The sequence below is a fragment of the Salmo salar genome, chromosome ssa21 (assembly GCF_905237065.1).
Source record: "Salmo salar chromosome ssa21, Ssal_v3.1, whole genome shotgun sequence".
NCBI classification, from domain to species: Eukaryota; Metazoa; Chordata; class Actinopteri; order Salmoniformes; family Salmonidae; genus Salmo; species Salmo salar.
This window is the reverse complement of record NC_059462.1, coordinates 55,528,010-55,550,618: the sequence shown is the minus strand read 5'-3', so window position 1 is coordinate 55,550,618 and position 22,609 is coordinate 55,528,010. Positions and strand designations below refer to the sequence as shown.

General features: G+C 45.4%; 1 protein-coding gene across 2 annotated transcripts in view; it reads right to left on the bottom strand.

Moving 5' to 3' along the window:
• Positions 1-22,609, bottom strand: part of LOC106582529 (neuropilin-2) — a 244,879-nt gene that overhangs the window by 200,809 nt on the left and 21,461 nt on the right. For both annotated transcript variants that reach the window (XM_045704914.1, XM_045704915.1), the window contains exon 2: positions 11,502-11,679. In XM_045704914.1, the coding sequence (XP_045560870.1) occupies positions 11,502-11,679 (178 nt within the window). The remainder of the gene's footprint in view (positions 1-11,501; positions 11,680-22,609) is intronic.

Sequence of the window (22,609 nt, the reverse complement as noted above, 5' to 3'; positions counted from 1 at the left end):
ATAGCTACTGACCCTGTATATAGCTACTGACCCTGTATATAGCTACTGACCCTGTATATAACTACTGACCCTGTATATAGCTACTGACCCTGTATATAGCTACTGACCCTGTATATAGCTACTGACCCTGTATATAGCTACTGACCCTGGAACTGACCCTGTATATAGCTACTGACCCTGTATATAGCTACTGACCCTGTATATAGCTACTGACCCTGTATATAGCTACTGACCCTGTATATAGCTACTGACCCTGTATATAGCTACTGACCCTGTATATAGCTACAGACGCTGTATATAGCTACTGACCCTGGAACTGACCCTGTATATAACTACTGACCCTGTATATAGCTACTGACCCTGTATATAGCTACTGACCCTGTATATAACTACTGACCCTGTATATAGCTACTGACCCTGGAACTGACCCTGTATATAGCTACTGACCCTGTATATAGCTACTGACCCTGGAACTGACCCTGTATATAACTACTGACCCTGTATATAGCTACTGACCCTGGAACTGACCCTGTATATAGCTACTGACCCTGTATATAGCTACTGACCCTGTATATAGCTACTGACCCTGTATATAGCTACTGACCCTGTATATAGCTACTGACCCTGTATATAGCTACTGACCCTGTATATAGCTACTGACCCTGTATATAGCTACTGACCCTGTATATAGCTACTGACCCTGTATATAGCTACTGACCCTGTATATAGCTACTGACCCTGTATATAGCTACTGACCCTGTATATAGCTACTGACCCTGTATATAGCTACTGACCCTGGAACTGACCCTGTATATAGCTACTGACCCTGTATATAGCTACTGACCCTGTATATAGCTACTGACCCTGTATATAACTACTGACCCTGTATATAGCTACTTGACCCTGTATATAGCTACTGACCCTGTATATAGCTACTGACCCTGTATATAGCTACTGACCCTGTATATAGCTACTGACCCTGTATATAACTACTGACCCTGTATATAGCTACTGACCCTGGAACTGTCCCTGTATATAGCTACTGACCCTGTATATAGCTACTGACCCTGGAACTGACCCTGTATATAGCTACTGACCCTGGAACTGTCCCTGTATATAGCTACTGACCCTGTATATAGCTACTGACCCTGTATATAGCTACTGACCCTGTATATAGCTACTGACCCTGTATATAGCTACTGACCCTGTATATAGCTACTGACCCTGTATATAGCTACTGACCCTGTATATAGCTACTGACCCTGTATATAGCTACTGTCCCTGTATATAGCTACTGACCCTGTATATAGCTACTGACCCTGTATATAGCTACTGACCCTGTATATAGCTACTGACCCTGTATATAGCTACTGACCCTGTATATAGCTACTGACCCTGTATATAGCTACTGACCCTGTATATAGCTACTGACCCTGTATATAGCTACTGACCCTGTATATAGCTACTGACCCTGTATATAGCTACTGACCCTGGAACTGACCCTGTATATAGCTACTGACCCTGTATATAGCTACTGACCCTGGAACTGACCCTGTATATAGCTACTGACCCTGGAACTGACCCTGTATATAGCTACTGACCCTGTATATAGCTACTGACCCTGTATATAGCTACTGACCCTGTATATAGCTACTGACCCTGTATATAGCTACTGACCCTGTATATAGCTACTGACCCTGGAACTGACCCTGTATATAGCTACTGACCCTGTATATAGCTACTGACCCTGTATATAGCTACTGACCCTGGAACTGACCCTGTATATAGCTACTGACCCTGTATATAGCTACTGACCCTGGAACTGACCCTGTATATAGCTACTGACCCTGTATATAGCTACTGACCCTGGAACTGACCCTGTATATAGCTACTGACCCTGTATATAGCTACTGACCCTGGAACTGACCCTGTATATAGCTACTGTCCCTGTATATAGCTACTGACCCTGTATATAACTACTGACCCTGGAACTGACCCTGTATATAGCTACTGACCCTGGAACTGTCCCTGTATATAGCTACTGACCCTGTATATAGCTACTGACCCTGTATATAGCTACTGACCCTGTATATAGCTACTGATCCTGGAACTGACCCTGTATATAGCTACTGACCCTGGAACTGTCCCTGTATATAACTACTGATCCTGGAACTGACCCTGTATATAACTACTGACCCTGGAACTGTCCCTGTATATAGCTACTGTCCCTGTATATAGCTACTGACCCTGGAACTGTCCCTGTATATAACTACTGATCCTGGAACTGACCCTGTATATAACTACTGACCCTGGAACTGTCCCTGTATCTAGCTACTGACCCTGTATATAGCTACTGACCCTGGAACTGACCCTGTATATAGCTACTGACCCTGGAACTGTCCCTGTATATAGCTACTGACCCTGTATATAGCTACTGATCCTGTATATAGCTACTGACCCTGTATATAGCTACTGACCCTGTATATAGCTACTGATCCTGTATATAGCTACTGACCCTGTATATAGCTACTGACCCTGGAACTGACCCTGTATATAGCTACTGACCCTGGAACTGTCCCTGTATATAGCTACTGACCCTGTATATAGCTACTGATCCTGTATATAGCTACTGACCCTGTATATAGCTACTGACCCTGGAACTGACCCTGTATATAACTACTGATCCTAGCTACTGACCCTGTATATAGCTACTGACCCTGTATATAGCTACTGACCCTGGAACTGTCCCTGTATATAACTACTGATCCTGGAACTGACCCTGTATATAACTACTGATCCTGGAACTGTCCCTGTATATAGCTACTGACCCTGGAACTGTCCCTGTATATAACTACTGATCCTGGAACTGACCCTGTATATAACTACTGATCCTGGAACTGTCCCTGTATATAGCTACTGACCCTGTATATAACTACTGACCCTGTATATAGCTACTGATCCTGTATATAGCTACTGACCCTGTATATAGCTACTGACCCTGTATATAGCTACTGACCCTGTATATAGCTACTGACCCTGTATATAGCTACTGATCCTGGAACTGTCCCTGTATATAGCTACTGATCCTGGAACTGTCCCTGTATATAGCTACTGTCCCTGTATATAGCTACTGACCCTGTATATAGCTACTGATCCTGTATATAGCTACTGATCCTGGAACTGTCCCTGTATATAGCTACTGACCCTGTATATAGCTACTGATCCTGGAACTGTCCCTGTATATAACTACTGACCCTGGAACTGTCCCTGTATATAGCTACTGATCCTGTATATAGCTACTGACCCTGTATATAACTACTGATCCTGGAACTGTCCCTGGATATATAGCTACTGACCCTGTATATAGCTACTGATCCTGTATATAGCTACTGACCCTGTATATAGCTACTGACCCTGTATATAGCTACTGACCCTGGAACTGTCCCTGTATATATAACTACTGATCCTGGAACTGACCCTGTATATAGCTACTGACCCTGTATATAACTACTGATCCTGGAACTGACCCTGTATATAGCTACTGTCCCTGTATATATAGCTACTGATCCTGGAACTGTCCCTGTATATAGCTACTGACCCTGTATATAGCTACTGATCCTGTATATAGCTACTGACCCTGGAACTGTCCCTGTATATATAACTACTGATCCTGGAACTGACCCTGTATATAACTACTGATCCTGGAACTGTCCCTGTATATATAACTACTGATCCTGGAACTGTCCCTGTATATAGCTACTGACCCTGGAACTGTCCCTGTATATAGCTACTGACCCTGTATATAGCTACTGATCCTGGAACTGTCCCTGTATATAGCTACTGACCCTGGAACTGTCCCTGTATATAGCTACTGTCCCTGTATATAGCTACTGATCCTGGAACTGTCCCTGTATATAGCTACTGACCCTGGAACTGTCCCTGTATATAGCTACTGTCCCTGTATATAGCTACTGATCCTGGAACTGTCCCTGTATATAACTACTGATCCTGGAACTGTCCCTGTATATAGCTACTGACCCTGTATATAGCTACTGACCCTGGAACTGTCCCTGTATATAGCTACTGACCCTGGAACTGTCCCTGTATATAACTACTGACCCTGGAACTGTCCCTGTATATAGCTACTGACCCTGGAACTGTCCCTGTATATAGCTACTGACCCTGGAACTGTCCCTGTATATATAGCTACTGACCCTGGAACTGTCCCTGTATATAGCTACTGATCCTGGAACTGTCCCTGTATATAGCTACTGATCCTGGAACTGTCCCTGTATATAGCTACTGACCCTGGAACTGTCCCTGTATATAACTACTGATCCTGGAACTGTCCCTGTATATAACTACTGACCCTGGAACTGTCCCTGTATATAACTACTGATCCTGGAACTGTCCCTGTATATAGCTACTGACCCTGTATATAGCTACTGACCCTGTATATAGCTACTGACCCTGGAACTGACCCTGTATATAGCTACTGATCCTGGAACTGTCCCTGTATATATAACTACTGATCCTGGAACTGTCCCTGTATATAGCTACTGACCCTGTATATAGCTACTGATCCTGTATATAACTACTGATCCTGGAACTGTCCCTGTATATAGCTACTGACCCTGGAACTGTCCCTGTATATAGCTACTGACCCTGTATATAGCTACTGTCCCTGTATATAACTACTGATCCTGGAACTGTCCCTGTATATAGCTACTGATCCTGTATATAGCTACTGTCCCTGTATATAGCTACTGATCCTGGAACTGTCCCTGTATATAGCTACTGTCCCTGTATATAGCTACTGATCCTGGAACTGTCCCTGTATATAGCTACTGATCCTGGAACTGTCCCTGTATATAGCTACTGATCCTGTATATAGCTACTGACCCTGTATATAGCTACTGATCCTGGAACTGTCCCTGTATATAGCTACTGATCCTGGAACTGTCCCTGTATATATAGCTACTGACCCTGGAACTGTCCCTGTATATAGCTACTGATCCTGGAACTGTCCCTGTATATAACTACTGATCCTGGAACTGTCCCTGTATATAGCTACTGATCCTGGAACTGTCCCTGTATATAACTACTGATCCTGGAACTGTCCCTGTATATAGCTACTGACCCTGGAACTGACCCTGTATATAGCTACTGATCCTGGAACTGTCCCTGTATATAACTACTGATCCTGGAACTGTCCCTGTATATATAACTACTGACCCTGGAACTGTCCCTGTATATATAGCTACTGATCCTGGAACTGTCCCTGTATATAGCTACTGACCCTGGAACTGTCCCTGTATATAACTACTGATCCTGGAACTGTCCCTGTGTATATAGCTACTGATCCTGGAACTGTCCCTGTGTATATAGCTACTGATCCTGGAACTGTCCCTGTGTATATAGCTACTGATCCTGGAACTGTCCCTGTATATAGCTACTGATCCTGGAACTGTCCCTGTATATAGCTACTGATCCTGGAACTGTCCCTGTATATAGCTACTGATCCTGGAACTGTCCCTGTATATATAACTACTGATCCTGGAACTGTCCCTGTATATAACTACTGATCCTGGAACTGTCCCTGTATATAACTACTGATCCTGGAACTGACCCTGTATATATAACTACTGATCCTGGAACTGTCCCTGTATATAACTACTGACCCTGGAACTGTCCCTGTATATAGCTACTGATCCTGGAACTGTCCCTGTATATAGCTACTGATCCTGGAACTGACCCTGTATATAACTACTGATCCTGGAACTGTCCCTGTATATAACTACTGATCCTGGAACTGTCCCTGTATATAACTACTGACCCTGGAACTGTCCCTGTATATAGCTACTGACCCTGGAACTGTCCCTGTATATAACTACTGATCCTGGAACTGTCCCTGTATATATAACTACTGATCCTGGAACTGTTCCTGTATATAGCTACTGACCCTGTATATAGCTACTGATCCTGGAACTGTTCCTGTATATATAACTACTGATCCTGGAACTGTCCCTGTATATATAACTACTGATCCTGGAACTGTCCCTGTATATAGCTACTGACCCTGGAACTGTTCCTGTATATATAACTACTGATCCTGGAACTGTCCCTGTATATAACTACTGATCCTGGAACTGTTCCTGATATATAACTTACTTACTTCCTTGTGTTATTATTTATATTTCTCATGTGTTTTTGTTAAACTTAACTTTTTTTATAAATGTTTTATAGTACTACTGATATTGATTATTTCATTATTGGGAAAGAGCAAGGAAGAAAAGGCATTTCACTGTACTTGTGCACGTGACAATAAAACGTCAAAGTACACAATCTGTGTTTCTATCACTACTGATGAAGAGCAGCAGAGTGTCTTTCAACAACAGCTGCTAAAAGATTAATGTTCTCATTCCAAAAGACTGTCAGGAAGCATCCTGGGCCATAAATCTCTCTTTTAGAAACATATCCTTGTATTATTGATGGCTTGTTAATAAATGGAAGAAGGGCGGAGAGAGAGAGAGAGAGAGAGAGGCTGATAGGATATGACTGGGAATGTCTACGTCCCAAATGGCACCCTAGTCCCTTTTTATAGTGCACTACTTTTGATCAGAGCCCAATAACACCCTAGTCCCTATATAGCGCACTACTTTTGATCAGAGCCCAATAACACCTTAGTCCGTATATAGTGCACTACTTTTGACCAGAGCCAGATGGGCCTTAAGATGCCATTTGGGACACGGACCACTATCTGTCTGCAAGTTTAGGCTTTACTAGGAGTGTCCTGTCTTCGATCAGCTCGTAGACTTGTAGACTAAACCCTATCTCAGCCCTATACATGTATATTGACTGTGTACATATTTTCAAGGAAGCCTCTACCGACAGTGTTATGAATGCACAGGACAGTAGAAATAAAACAAAATGTACACTAAAGAGTTTTAGAACACTTCTTTATGGTTCACTATTTTCTACATCGTAGAATAATAGTGAAGACATCCAAACTATGAAATAACAATACCGCCAAGAGGGCGCAAAGCTGTCATCAAGGCAAAAGGGAGGCTTACTTTGAAGAATCTCAAATATAAAATATATTTTGATTTTGTTTAACACTTTTTTTTGGGGGGGGGGGTTACTACATGATTCCATATGTGTTATTTCATAGTTTTGATGTCTTCACAAATTATTCTACGATGTAGAAAATAGTTTTAAAAAATAAAGAAAAACCCTTGAATGAGTAGGTGTGTCCAAACTTTTGACTGGTTAGGTATGTTGCCTTATACGTCTATATGCAGCTCAGTGCCCACTGATACAGCGGTATTCTATGTGAAGTATGGAGAGTTGGACATTGGTCAATCTCTTCCCAAAATAACGGACCGTCTGGAATATGGCTGCACTTCTCTGATTTACCAATAGAGGGTAGAAGAAGTGACGTCAGGCATATGGAATGGAATGCTCCCAATACAACACTGATTCTATCTAGGGTTCTAGAACTCTGTGGTTGTTGTTGTTGTTCTTGTTGTTGTTGATGTGGAATTTGATTACAGAGAGATGGGGAATGTGGTGTGGGAGATTACCGCTAGATTAGGAATATGGTGTGGGAGATTACAGAGAGATGGGGAATATGGTGTGGGAGATTACAGCTAGATTAGGAATATGGTGTGGGAGATTACCGCTAGATTAGGAATATGGTGTGGGAGATTACAGCTAGATTAGGAATATGGTGTGGGAGATTACAGCTAGATTAGGAATATGGTGTGGGAGATTACCGCTAGATTAGGAATATGGTGTGGGAGATTACAGCTAGATTAGGAATATGGTGTGGGAGATTACAGCTAGATTAGGAATATGGTGTGGGAGATTACCGCTAGATTAGGAATATGGTGTGGGAGATTACAGCTAGATTAGGAATATGGTGTGGGAGATTACAGCTAGATGGGGAATATGGTGTGGGAGATAACAGCTAGATTAGGAATATGGTGTGGGAGATTACCGCTAGATTAGGAATATGGTGTGGGAGATTACAGCTAGATTAGGAATATGGTGTGGGAGATTACAGCTAGATGGGGAATGTGGTGTGGGAGATTACAGCTAGATTAGGAATATGGTGTGGGAGATTACAGCTAGATGGGGAATATGGTGTGGGAGATTACAGCTAGATTAGGAATATGGTGTGGGAGATTACAGCTAGATTAGGAATATGGTGTGGGAGATTACAGCTAGATGGGAAATGTGGTGTGGGAGATTACAGCTAGATTAGGAATATGGTGTGGGAGATTACAGCTAGATTAGGAATATGGTGTGGGAGATTACAGCTAGATGGGGAATGTGGTGTGGGAGATTACCGCTAGATTAGGAATATGGTGTGGGAGATTACAGCTAGATTAGGAATATGGTGTGGGAGATTACAGCTAGATGGGGAATGTGGTGTGGGAGATTACAGCTAGATTAGGAATATGGTGTGGGAGATTACAGCTAGATTAGGAATATGGTGTGGGAGATTACATCTAGATGGGGAATATGGTGTGGGAGATTACAGCTAGATTAGGAATATGGTGTGGGAGATTACAGCTAGATTAGGAATATGGTGTGGGAGATTACAGAGAGATGGGGAATATGGTGTGGGAGATTACAGCTAGATGGGGAATATGGTGTGGGAGATTACAGCTAGATGGGGAATATGGTGTGGGAGAGAACAGAGAGATGGGGAATATGGTGTGGGAGATTACAGAGAGATGGGGAATATGGTGTGGGAGATTACAGAGAGATGGGGAATATGGTGTGGAAGATTACAGCTAGATTAGGAATATGGTGTGGGAGATTACAGCTAGATTAGGAATATGGTGTGGGAGATTACAGCTAGATGGGAAATATGGTGTGGGAGATTACAGCTAGATTAGGAATATGGTGTGGGAGATTACAGCTAGATGGGAAATATGGTGTGGGAGATTACAGCTGGATTAGGAATATGGTGTGGGAGATTACAGCTAGATGGGGAATATGGTGTGGGAGATTACAGCTAGATTAGGAATATGGTGTGGGAGATTACAGCTAGATTAGGAATATGGTGTGGGAGATTACAGAGAGATGGGGAATATGGTGTGGGAGATTACAGCTAGATGGGGAATATGGTGTGGGAGATTACAGCTAGATGGGGAATATGGTGTGGGAGATTACAGAGAGATGGGGAATATGGTGTGGGAGATTACAGAAAGATGGGGAATATGGTGTGGGAGATTAGAGAGAGATGGGGAATATGGTGTGGAAGATTACAGCTAGATTAGGAATATGGTGTGGGAGATTACAGCTAGATGGGGAATATGGTGTGGGAGATTACAACTAGATTAGGAATATGGTGTGGGAGATTACAGCTAGTTGGGGAATATGGTGTGGGAGATTACAGAGAGATGGGGAATATGGTGTGGGAGATTACAGCTAGATGGGGATATGGTGTGGGAGATTACCGCTAGATTAGGAATATGGTGTGGGAGATTACAGAGAGATGGGGAATATGGTGTGGGAGACTACAGCTAGATGGGGATATGGTGTGGGAGATTACAGCTAGATTAGGAATATGGTGTGGGAGATTACAGCTAGATGGGGAATATGGTGTGGGAGATTACAGCTAGTTTAGGAATATGGTGTGGGAGATTACAGAGAGATGGGGGATATGGTGTGGGAGATTACAGAGAGATGGGGAATATGGTGTGGGAGATTACAGCTAGATGGGGATATGGTGTGGGAGATTACAGCTAGATTAGGAATATGGTGTGGGAGATTACAGAGAGATGGGGAATATGGTGTGGGAGATTACAGCTAGATTAGGAATATGGTGTGGGAGATTACAGAGAGATGGGGAATATGGTGTGGGAGACTACAGCTAGATGGGGATATGGTGTGGGAGATTACAGAGAGATGGGGAATATAGTATGGGAGATTACAGAGAGATGGGGAATATGGTGTGGGAGATTACAGCTAGATGGGGGATATGGTGTGGGAGATTACAGCTAGATTAGGAATATGGTGTGGGAGACTACAGAGCGATGGGGAATATGGTGTGGGAGATTACAGCTAGATTAGGAATATGGTGTGGGAGATTACAGAGAGATGGGGAATATGGTGTGGGAGTTACAGCTAGATTAGGAATATGGTGTGGGAGATTACAGCTAGATTAGGAATATGGTGTGGGAGATTACAGCTAGATTAGGAATATGGTGTGGGAGATTACAGCTAGATTAGGAATATGGTGTGGGAGATTACAGAGAGATGGGGAATATGGTGTGGGAGACTACAGAGAGATGGGGAATATGGTGTGGGAGATTACAGCTACATTAGGAATATAGTGTGGGAGACTACAGAGAGATGGGGAATATGGTGTGGGAGACTACAGAGAGATGGGGAATATGGTGTGGGAGATTACAGAGAGATGGGGATATGGTGTGGGAGATTACAGCTAGATGGGGAATATGGTGTGGGAGATTACAGAGAGATGGGGAATATGGTGTGGGAGATTACAGCTACATTAGGAATATAGTGTGGGAGACTACAGAGAGATGGGGAATATGGTGTGGGAGACTACAGAGAGATGGGGAATATGGTGTGGGAGATTACAGAGAGATGGGTATATGGTGTGGAAGATTACAGCTAGATGGGGATTATATGGTGTGGGAGATTACAGAGAGATGGGGAATATGGTGTGGGAGATTACAGCTAGATTAGGAATATAGTGTGGGAGACTACAGAGAGATGGGGAATATGGTGTGGGAGACTACAGAGAGATGGGGAATATGGTGTGGGAGATTACAGCTAGATGGGGAATATGGTGTGGGAGATTACAGAGAGATGGGGAATATGGTGTGGGAGACTACAGAGAGATGGGGAATATGGTGTGGGAGATTACAGAGAGATGGGGAATATGGTGTGGGAGATTACAGCTAGATGGAGAATATGGTGTGGGAGATTACAGAGAGATGGGGAATATGGTGTGGGAGATTACAGAGAGATGGGGAATATGGTGTGGGAGATTACAGCTAGATGGAGAATATGGTGTGGGAGATTACAGCTAGATGGGGATTATATGGTGTGGGAGATTACAGCTAGATGGGGAATATGGTGTGGGAGATTACAGAGAGATAACGCCAAGAGTTTATTACGAGGGAGACTGAGCCAGAAACAGCAGGGAGCTAGAAATGGTGTTGGATACCCGGGGCGGCAGGTAGCCTAGTGGTTAGAGCATCGGGCTGGTAACCAAAAGGTTACTAGATCGTAATCACCGAGCTGACAAGGTAAAAAAAAATCTGTCGTTCTGCCCCTGAACAAGACAGTTAACCCACTGTTCCTAGGCCGGCATTGTCAATAAGAACTTGTTCTTTAACTGACTTGCCGAGTTAAATTAAAAGGTTAAATAAATAAATAAAAATATATATATATACACAGATTTCTCTGCGATGTTGGATATACACCATATAGATCTACTACTTCTCTCTCTCTCTTACCTGCAGTCTAGTTTCTCCAGTTCAAAGTGTGGGTTGAAGTTGAGGACGATGCGCTGGGAAGGTTCTGGAGCGGTGATGACCCAGCGACAGTTCTGATGAGGCGGGTACTCCAGAGGGTAGCCTGGGGTGGTGATGTACCCGGCGTTGCTGGCGTCAAAATGTCCGCCACAAGCCTCACCTATAGGACAGACAACACAAGAGGCTTCAGTCGGGGAACATGAGATAACGATAGCCATTTTATCTAGCGTAGTTCTGGGAACTACTAATGTCTGTTGGAAGAGAGACTACACCTCCTCATCCTAAAAAAAAACGCAGAGCCGTTTTACTTCCTGGACTTGACAAAAGGAAACTCAGTTATTCGGGAACAGGAGCAGGAGAACAGCATTAATGACGACACCGACATTTATCGCCGGTGAACAAATCACTTCCTGCCAAATCCTGTTAAGGGTTAAACTGTCCTTAACACTATATTCTAAAGGACACATAGTATCACAGTAGTGTACTATCTGTAGCGCCACACTGGGACAGGAAGTGACAGACAAGCTGTCTCTGTGTTAAAGGTCAGGGGTCAGATTAACGCTGTGAGTTAGATGGTGAGGCTCACAAAGCATCCATTCTGACCCGACACACAAACACACTCACATACACTACTTCCCCCCCCCCCACAGGAAGCTTTAAGACAGGGTGTTAATTTTCCTCTCCTCTCTGCGTGTATCATATGCACAATGAGTAAGCCCTTCAGCTGTCGACCACAGTCACAATATATATACTTTTCACTTCCAATTACTTCACCAACACAGCAGCAGAGATTGATGTGTTAGAGAGGCAGGGAGGAAGACAAGCATGTAGAGAATTAGACAACATGGTCCACAAGACAACAGCAGAGCAGAGCAGAGTAGACTAGAGTAGAGAAGTGTAGAGTACAGTAGAGTAGAGTAGAATAGAATAGAGTACAGTAGACTAGAGTAGAGTGCAGTAGAGTGGAGTAGAGAAGTGCAGAGTACAGTACAGGAGAGTAGAGCAGAGCAGAGTACAGTAGAGTACAGTAGAGTACAGTAGAGTGCAGTAGAGTGCAGTGCAGTACAGTAGAGTAGAGTAGAGTGCAGTAGAGCAGAGTAGAGTGCAGTAGAGTGCAGTAGAGTGCAGTAGAGTAGAGCAGAGTACAGTAGAGTACAGTAGAGTAGAGCAGAGTACAGTAGAGTACAGTAGAGTAGAGCAGAGTACTGTAGAGGAAAGTAGAGTACAGTAGAGTACAGTAGAGTGCAGTAGAGTGCAGTAGAGTGCAGTAGAGCAGAGTACAGTAGAGTGCAGTACAGTACAGTAGAGTAGAGTGCAGTAGAGTACAGTAGAGTAAGGTAGAGTAGAGTACAGTAGAGTAGAGTACAGTAGAGTAGAGTACAGTAGAGTGCAGTAGAGCAGATCAGATCAGAGTAGAGCAGAACAGAGCAGAATAACCCAGAGTACAGTACAGTAGAGTAGAGTACAGTAGAGTGCAGTACAGTACAGTAGAGTAGAGTGCAGTAGAGTACAGTAGAGTAGAGTACAGTAGAGTGCAGTAGAGCAGAACAGAGCAGAATAACCCAGAGTACAGTACAGTAGAGTAGAGTACAGTAGAGCAGAACAGAGCAGAATAACCCAGAGTACAGTACAGTAGAGTAGAGTACAGTAGAGTACAGTACAGTAGAGTAGAGTACAGTAGAGTACAGTAGAGCAGAACAGAGCAGAATAACCCAGAGTACAGTACAGTAGAGTGCAGTAGAGCAGAACAGAGCAGAATAACCCAGAGTACAGTACAGTGTTTTATATGTAAACCTATGTTGACTGCAGCACAGCCAAGTGTTGTAACGGAATGAAAGACACAACACACACACACACACACACACACACACACACACACACACACACACACACACATGCAAACACTACAGTACAAACACACGTTACAGTTGGTGTCTCTCCAGCCCCATGGTAGTGTCCCAGCAGGAGGTTCTGGAAGGCCTTCAAACAGACACCATTGATTGACAGTTTGAGGTCTGCTTGTGTGGCTGGCTTTCACACACACACACACACACACACACACACACACACACACACACACACACACACACACACACACACACACACACACACACACACACACACACACACAGTGGCTGGCTTCCACCACAATATCTGTGAACAGTTACATCTCAACATCTGCTCCATGCCAGCCAGTTCCTCTCTCCTGGAACACAGTGAACTCTTCACCATCGTTACATCTCCTGCATACTGGAACACTAGTTCTAGAACGCTACACCACTACTAGAACACTAGATTACTGGAACACTAGTTCTAGAACGCTACACCACTACTAGAACACTAGATTACTGGAACACTAGTTCTAGAACACTACACCACTACTAGAACACTAGATTACTGGAACACTAGTTCTAGAACGCTACACCACTACTAGAACACTAGATTACTGGAACACTAGTTCTAGAACGCTACACCACTACACCGCTACTAGAACACTAGATTACTGGAACACTAGTTCTAGAACGCTACACCACTACTAGAACACTAGATTACTGGAACACTAGTTCTAGAACGCTACAACACTACTAGAACACTAGATTACTGGAACACTAGTTCTAGAACACTACACCACTACTAGAACACTAGATTACTGGAACACTAGTTCTAGAACGCTACAACACTACTAGAACACTAGATTACTGGAACACTAGTTCTAGAACGCTACAACACTACTAGAACACTAGATTACTGGAACACTAGTTCTAGAACACTACACCACTACTAGAACACTAGATTACTGGAACACTCGTTCTAGAACGCTACACCACTACTAGAACACTAGATTACTAGAACACTAGTTCTAGAACACTACACCACTACTAGAACACTAGATTACTGGAACACTCGTTCTAGAACGCTACACCACTACTAGAACACTAGATTACTGGAACACTAGTTCTAGAACGCTACACCACTACTAGAACACTAGATTACTGGAACACTAGTTCTAGAACGCTACAACACTACTAGAACACTAGATTACTGGAACACTAGTTCTAGAACGCTACAACTCTACTAGAACACTAGATTACTGGAACACTAGTTCTAGAACGCTACACCACTACTAGAACACTAGATTACTGGAACACTAGTTCTAGAACGCTACACCACTACTAGAACACTAGATTACTGGAACACTAGTTCTAAAACGCTACACCACTACTAGAACACTAGATTACTGGAACACTAGTTCTAGAACGCTACACCACTACTAGAACACTAGATTACTGGAACACTAGTTCTAGAACGCTACACCACTACTAGAATACTAGATTACTGGAACACTAGTTCTAGAACGCTAGACCACTACTAGAACACTAGATAACTGGAACACTAGTTCTAGAACGCTACACCACTACACCGCTACTAGAACACTAGATTACTGGAACACTAGTTGTAGAACGCTACACCACTACTAGAACACTAGATTACTGGAACACTAGTTCTAGAACGCTACACCACTACTAGAACACTAGATTACTGGAACACTAGTTCTAGAACGCTACAACACTACTAGAACACTAGATTACTAGAACACTAGTTGTAGAACGCTACACCACTACTAGAACACTAGATTTCTGGAACACTAGTTCTAGAACGCTACAACACTACTAGAACACTAGATTACTAGAACACTAGTTGTAGAACGCTACAACACTACTAGAACACTAGATTACTGGAACACTAGTTCTAGAACGCTACACCACTACTAGAACACTAGATTTCTGGAACACTAGTTCTAGAACGCTACAACACTACTAGAACACTAGATTACTAGAACACTAGTTGTAGAACGCTACAACACTACTAGAACACTAGATTACTGGAACACTAGTTCTAGAACGCTACACCACTACTAGAACACTAGATTACTGGAACACTAGTTCTAGAACACTACACCACTACTAGAACACTAGATTACTGGAACACTAGTTCTAGAACGCTACAACACTACTAGAACACTAGATTACTGGAACACTAGTTCTAGAACGCTACACCACTACTAGAACACTAGATTACTGGAACACTAGTTCTAGAACGCTACACCACTACTAGAACCCTAGATTACTGGAACACTAGTTCTAGAACACTACACCACTACTAGAACACTAGATTACTGGAACACTAGTTCTAGAACGCTACACCACTACTAGAACACTAGATTACTGGAACACTAGTTCTAGAACACTACACCACTACTAGAACACTAGATTACTGGAACACTAGTTCTAGAACGCTACACCACTACTAGAACACTAGATTACTGGAACACTAGTTCTAGAACACTACACCACTACTAGAACACTAGATTACTGGAACACTAGTTCTAGAACACTACACCACTACACCGCTACTAGAACTCAGCCAGGTTGAACACAGACCTGGTATCGTTCTGGGACTGTCTGCCTTCACACCATATGACTTAATGGCCACCGCTGTGAATCGCCCCCCTGCTGTCCTCTTCAGTGTGTCACATATTGAAGAGGAACAATAAGAACCAGATGCCTCAACTGTAATAGACTTTGAAGTGTTGACATTTCCACAGCTACTATATCTTAAAAGGCATGTTTTACGTACTGTGGTCTCTTCTCCGCTGCTCTTCGATGGCATGTAACTTATTCACTACCAAATATAGCCACACAGTACACTGACACACACACGCACGCACGCACACACACACACACACACACACGCGCACACACACACACACACACACACACACGCGCACACACACACACACACACACACACGCCCGTACAAAAGCACACATTGCAGGTACATTAATCCATCAAAAATGACTTTCTTCCGTAAGAGGAAAACAATAAAAGCTTTTCATCATTGCTCCAATCCTCAAGTTCCCTCCTAGTGTCTGTTTGCTTTGCTCCAATCCTCAAGTTCCCACAAAACACCAGTCTCAACGTCAACAGTGAAGAGGCGACTCCGGGATGCTGGCCTTCTAGACAGAGTTGCAAAGAAAAAGCCATATCTGAGACTGGCCAATACAAATAAAGGTTTAATATGGGCTAAAGAACTCAGACACTGGACAGAGGAACTCTGTCTAGAAGGCCAGCATCCCAGAGTCGCCTCTTCACTGTTGAAGTTGAGACTGGTGTTTTGCGGGTACTATTTAATGAAGCTGCCAGTTGAGGACTTGTGAGGCGAGGCGTCTGTTTCTCAAACCAGACACTCTAATGTACTTGTCCTCTTGCTCAGTTGTAGTGGGGGACTGTAGTGGGGGACTGTAGTGAGGGTTGAGAGAGGACAGGAGACAGGAAGAGGCTGGCTGCCGAGCAGAGCAGAGCGAAGAGAAAGAGGGCTTCAGTTTCTGGGCTGTTCCAGGAGTCTGTCCCTCTCCCCACTCTGCCACATGCTGACACACACTATCACACAAACAGTCAAAGGGGTACAGGGTGGAGGAGGGGAGAGGAGAAGAGATATAAACCTGTTTGTCTCTCTATCTCACACACAGTCAGAGATACACAGTTAGATTATTCACACAGGATTCTCCGTAGAGTAGGTGATAACTGTAACTAAACTCTGTGTGTCACCCAAAGCGTCACATGGTGACCAGTAAACCCAAAGCGTCACATGGTGACCAGTAAACCCAAAGCGTCACATGGTGACCAGTAAACCCAAAGCGTCACATGGTGACCAGTAAACCCAAAGCGTCACATGGTGACCAGTAAACCCAAAGCGTCACATGGTCACCAGTAAACCCAAAGCGTCACATGGTGACCAGTAAACCCAAAGCGTCACATGGTGACCAGTCACCCAAAGCGTCACATGGTCACCAGTAAACCCAAAGCGTTACATGGTGACCAGTAAACCCAAAGCTTCACATGGTGACCAGTAAACCCAAAGCGTCACATGGTGACCAGTAAACCCAAAGCGTCACATGGTGACCAGTAAACCCAAAGCATCACATGGTGACCAGTAAACCCAAAGCGTCACATGGTGACCAGTAAACCCAAAGCGTCACATGGTGACCAGTAAACCCAAAGCATCACATGGTGACCAGTAAACCCAAAGCGTCACATGGTGACCAGTAAACCCAAAACGTCACATGGTGACCAGTAAACCCAAAGCGTCACATGGTGACCATGATGTCTTCCTATGCTAGATTTATCAAAGTGATCCATTCCTACATCACAACGGTTCCACTACACATCCATTATCACTGAAAATGTGATGAGATGGTTAGAATGTCCTGTATGTTGTTTCCTCTCTCTCAGTATGGCTCTGTGCCCTACCTGACAGACAGACATATATGGGAGAGTATCTCTGTTTATCAGAGACAGACAGGGAGCTTAGTGGAGAGAGAGACAGACAGGGAGCTTAGTGGAGAGAGAGAGAGACAGGGAGTTTAGTGGAGACGGAGACAGACAGGGAGCTTAGTGGAGAGAGAGACAGACAGGGAGTTTAGTGGAGAGAGAGACAGACAGGGAGTTTAGTGGAGAGAGAGACAGACAGGGAGATAGTGGAGAGAGAGACAGACAGGGAGCTTAGTGGAGAGAGAGACAGACAGGGAGCCTAGTGGAGAGAGACAGACAGGGAGCTTAGTGGAGAGAGAGACAGACAGGGAGCTTAGTGGAGAGAGAGATAGACAGGGAGCTTAGTGGAGAGAGAGAGACAGACAGGGAGCTTAGTGGAGAGAGAGACAGACAGGGAGCTTAGTGGAGAGAGAGACAGGCAGGGAGTTTAGTGGAGAGAGAGACAGGCAGGGAGGGAGACTAGGAGCCCTGGTGAGGGGTGAACTGAGTTGTGTTCCTGTAACCTATAGACAGCCACATGATCAACAGAAGCATCAGGCCCTAACAAGCCCTCTGAGACTCATCTACCAGCCCTAACAAGCCCTCTGAGACTCTCCTCCCAGCCCTACAAGCCCTCTGAGACTCATCTACCAGCCCTAACAAGCCCTCTGAGACTCTCCTCCCAGCCCTACAAGCCCTCTGTGACTCTCCTCCCAGCCCTACTAGCCCTCTAAGACTCTCCTCCCAGCCCTAACAAGCCCTCTGAGACTCTCCTCCCAGCCCTACTAGCCCTCTAAGACTCTCCTCCCAGCCCTACTAGCCCTCTGAGACTCTCCTCCCAGCCCTACAAGCCCTCTGAGACTCTCCTCCCAGCCCTACAAGCCCTCTGAGACTCTCCTCCCAGCCCTACTAGCCCTCTGATACTCTCCTCCCAGCCCTACAAGCCCTCTGAGACTCTCCTCCCAGCCCTACAAGCCCTCTGAGACTCTCCTCCCAGCCCTACTAGCCCTCTGTGACTCTCCTCCCAGCCTTACAAGCCCTCTGAGACTCTCCTCCCAGCCCTACAAGCCCTCTGAGACTCTCCTCCCAGCCCTACAAGCCCTCTGAGACTCATCTACCAGCCCTAACAAGCCCTCTGAGACTCTCCTCCCAGCCCTACAAGCCCTCTGTGACTCTCCTCCCAGCCCTACTAGCCCTCTAAGACTCTCCTCCCAGCCCTAACAAGCCCTCTGAGACTCTCCTCCCAGCCCTACTAGCCCTCTAAGACTCTCCTCCCAGCCCTACTAGCCCTCTGAGACTCTCCTCCCAGCCCTACAAGCCCTCTGAGACTCTCCTCCCAGCCCTACAAGCCCTCTGAGACTCTCCTCCCAGCCCTACTAGCCCTCTGATACTCTCCTCCCAGCCCTACAAGCCCTCTGAGACTCTCCTCCCAGCCCTACAAGCCCTCTGAGACTCTCCTCCCAGCCCTACAAGCCCTCTGAGACTCTCCTCCCAGCCCTACTAGCCCTCTGTGACTCTCCTCCCAGCCTTACAAGCCCTCTGAGACTCTCCTCCCAGCCCTACAAGCCCTCTGAGACTCTCCTCCCAGCCCTACTAGCCCTCTGTGACTCTCCTCCCAGCCCTACAAGCCCTCTGAGACTCTCCTCCCAGCCCTACTAGCCCTCTGTGACTCTCCTCCCAGCCCTACAAGCCCTCTGAGACTCTCCTCCCAGCCCTACAAGCCCTCTGAGACTCTCCTCCCAGCCCTACAAGCCCTCTGAGACTCTCCTCCCAGCCCTACTAGCCCTCTGTGACTCTCCTCCCAGCCCTACAAGCCCTCTGAGACTCTCCTCCCAGCCCTACTAGCCCTCTGTGACTCTCCTCCCAGCCCTACAAGCCCTCTGAGACTCTCCTCCCAGCCCTACAAGCCCTCTGAGACTCTCCTCCCAGCCCTACAAGCCCTCTGAGACTCTCCTCCCAGCCATTCGTTATCTGAGCCTCCTGTTCGCCCGCCTGCTATCAGTCGTGATGTTGTTCACATGCCACACAGAAACAAACCGTTTCCTCTCCTTTCTTCCTCCACTAGATATCTTATTGAAGGTTTGTGGTTTTCAGCACATGATCACACCACACACACACCACAACACACACACACCACAACACACACACACCACAACACACACACACCACAACACACACCACAACACACACCACAACACACACACACCACAACACACACACACCACAACACACACACACCACACACACACCACAACACACACCACAACACACACACACCACAACACACCACACACCACAACACACCACAACACACACCACAACACACACACACCACAACACACACACACCACAACACACACACACCACACACACACACACCACAACACACACACACCACAACACACACACACCACAACACACACACACCACAACACACACACACCACAACACACACACACCACACACACACACACCACAACACACACACACCACAACACACCACACCACAACACACACACACCACAACACACACACACCACAACACACACACACCACAACACACACACACCACAACACACACACACCACACACACACACACCACAACACACACACACCACAACACACCACACCACACACACACCACACACACACCACAACACACACACACCACAACACACACACACCACAACACACACACACCACAACACAACACACACCACACCACACACACACACACACACACACACACCACAACACACACACACCACAACACACACACACCACAACACAACACACACCACAACACACACACACCACACACACCACACACACACACACACACACACCACAACACACAACACACCACAACACACACACACCACAACACACACACACCACAACACAACACACACACACACACACACACACCACAACACACACACACACACACACACACACACCACACACACACACACACACCACAACACACACCACACACACACACACACCACAACACACACACACCACAACACACACACACCACAACACAACACACACCACAACACACACACACCACAACACACACACACCACAACACACACACACACCACAACACACACACACCACAACACAACACACACCACACCACACACACACCACAACACACACACACCACAACACACACACACCACAACACACCACACACACACCACAACACACACACACCACAACACACACACACCACAACACACACACACCACAACACACACACACCACAACACACACACACCATAACACACACACACCACAACACACACACACACCATAACACACACACACACACCATAACACACACACACCATAACACACACACACCACAACACACACACACACACCATAACACACACACACCAATAACACACACACACACACCATAACACACACACACCATAACACACACACACCACAACACACACACACACACCATAACACACACACACACACCATAACACACACACACACACACCATAACACACACACACACCATAACACACACACACCATAACACACACACACACACCACAACACAACACACACCATAACACACACACACCACAACACAACACACACCACAACACACACACAACACAACACACACACACACAACACACACACACCACAACACACACACACACCATAACACACACACACCAAAACACACACACACACACACACCAAAACACACACACACACACCATAACACACACACACCATAACACACACACACACCACAACACAACACACACCACAACACACACACACCACAACACACACACACCACAACACACACACACCACACCACACACACACCATAACACACACCACACCACACACACACCACACCACACACACACCATACCACAACACACACCATAACACACACACACCCCACAACACACACACACCATAACACACCACACCACACCACAACACACACACACACCATAACACACACACACCACAACACACACACACCACAACACACACACACCACACCACACACACACCATAACACACACACACCACAACACACGCATACCATAACACACACACACACCATAACACACACACACACACACACACACCATAACACACACACACACACCATAACACAACACACACACCATAACACACACACACCATAACACACACACACACACCAAACCACACACACACACCATAACACACACCATAACACACACACATACCATAACACACCACACCACAACACACACACACCACAACACACACACACACCATAACACACACACACCACAACACACACACACCATAACACACACACACACCATAACACACACACACACACACCATAACACACACACACACACCATAACACACACACACCATAACACACACCATACCATAACACACACACACACACCACAACACACACACACCATAACACACACACACACACACACACCATAACACACACACACACACACACCATAACACACACACACCATAACACACACATACCATAACACACCACACCACACACACCACAACACACACACACATACCATAACACACACATACCATAACACAACACGTCCCTTCATAAATAAGAGTAAACGATGCTAAGTATCCCAGTGGGGATTGAGAATACGGATACATGATTTATTTATCTCTCTCTCTCTCTCTCTCTCTCTCTCTCTGGCATGTTCTGAATCTGATAACTTTGTTTCACCGATTCA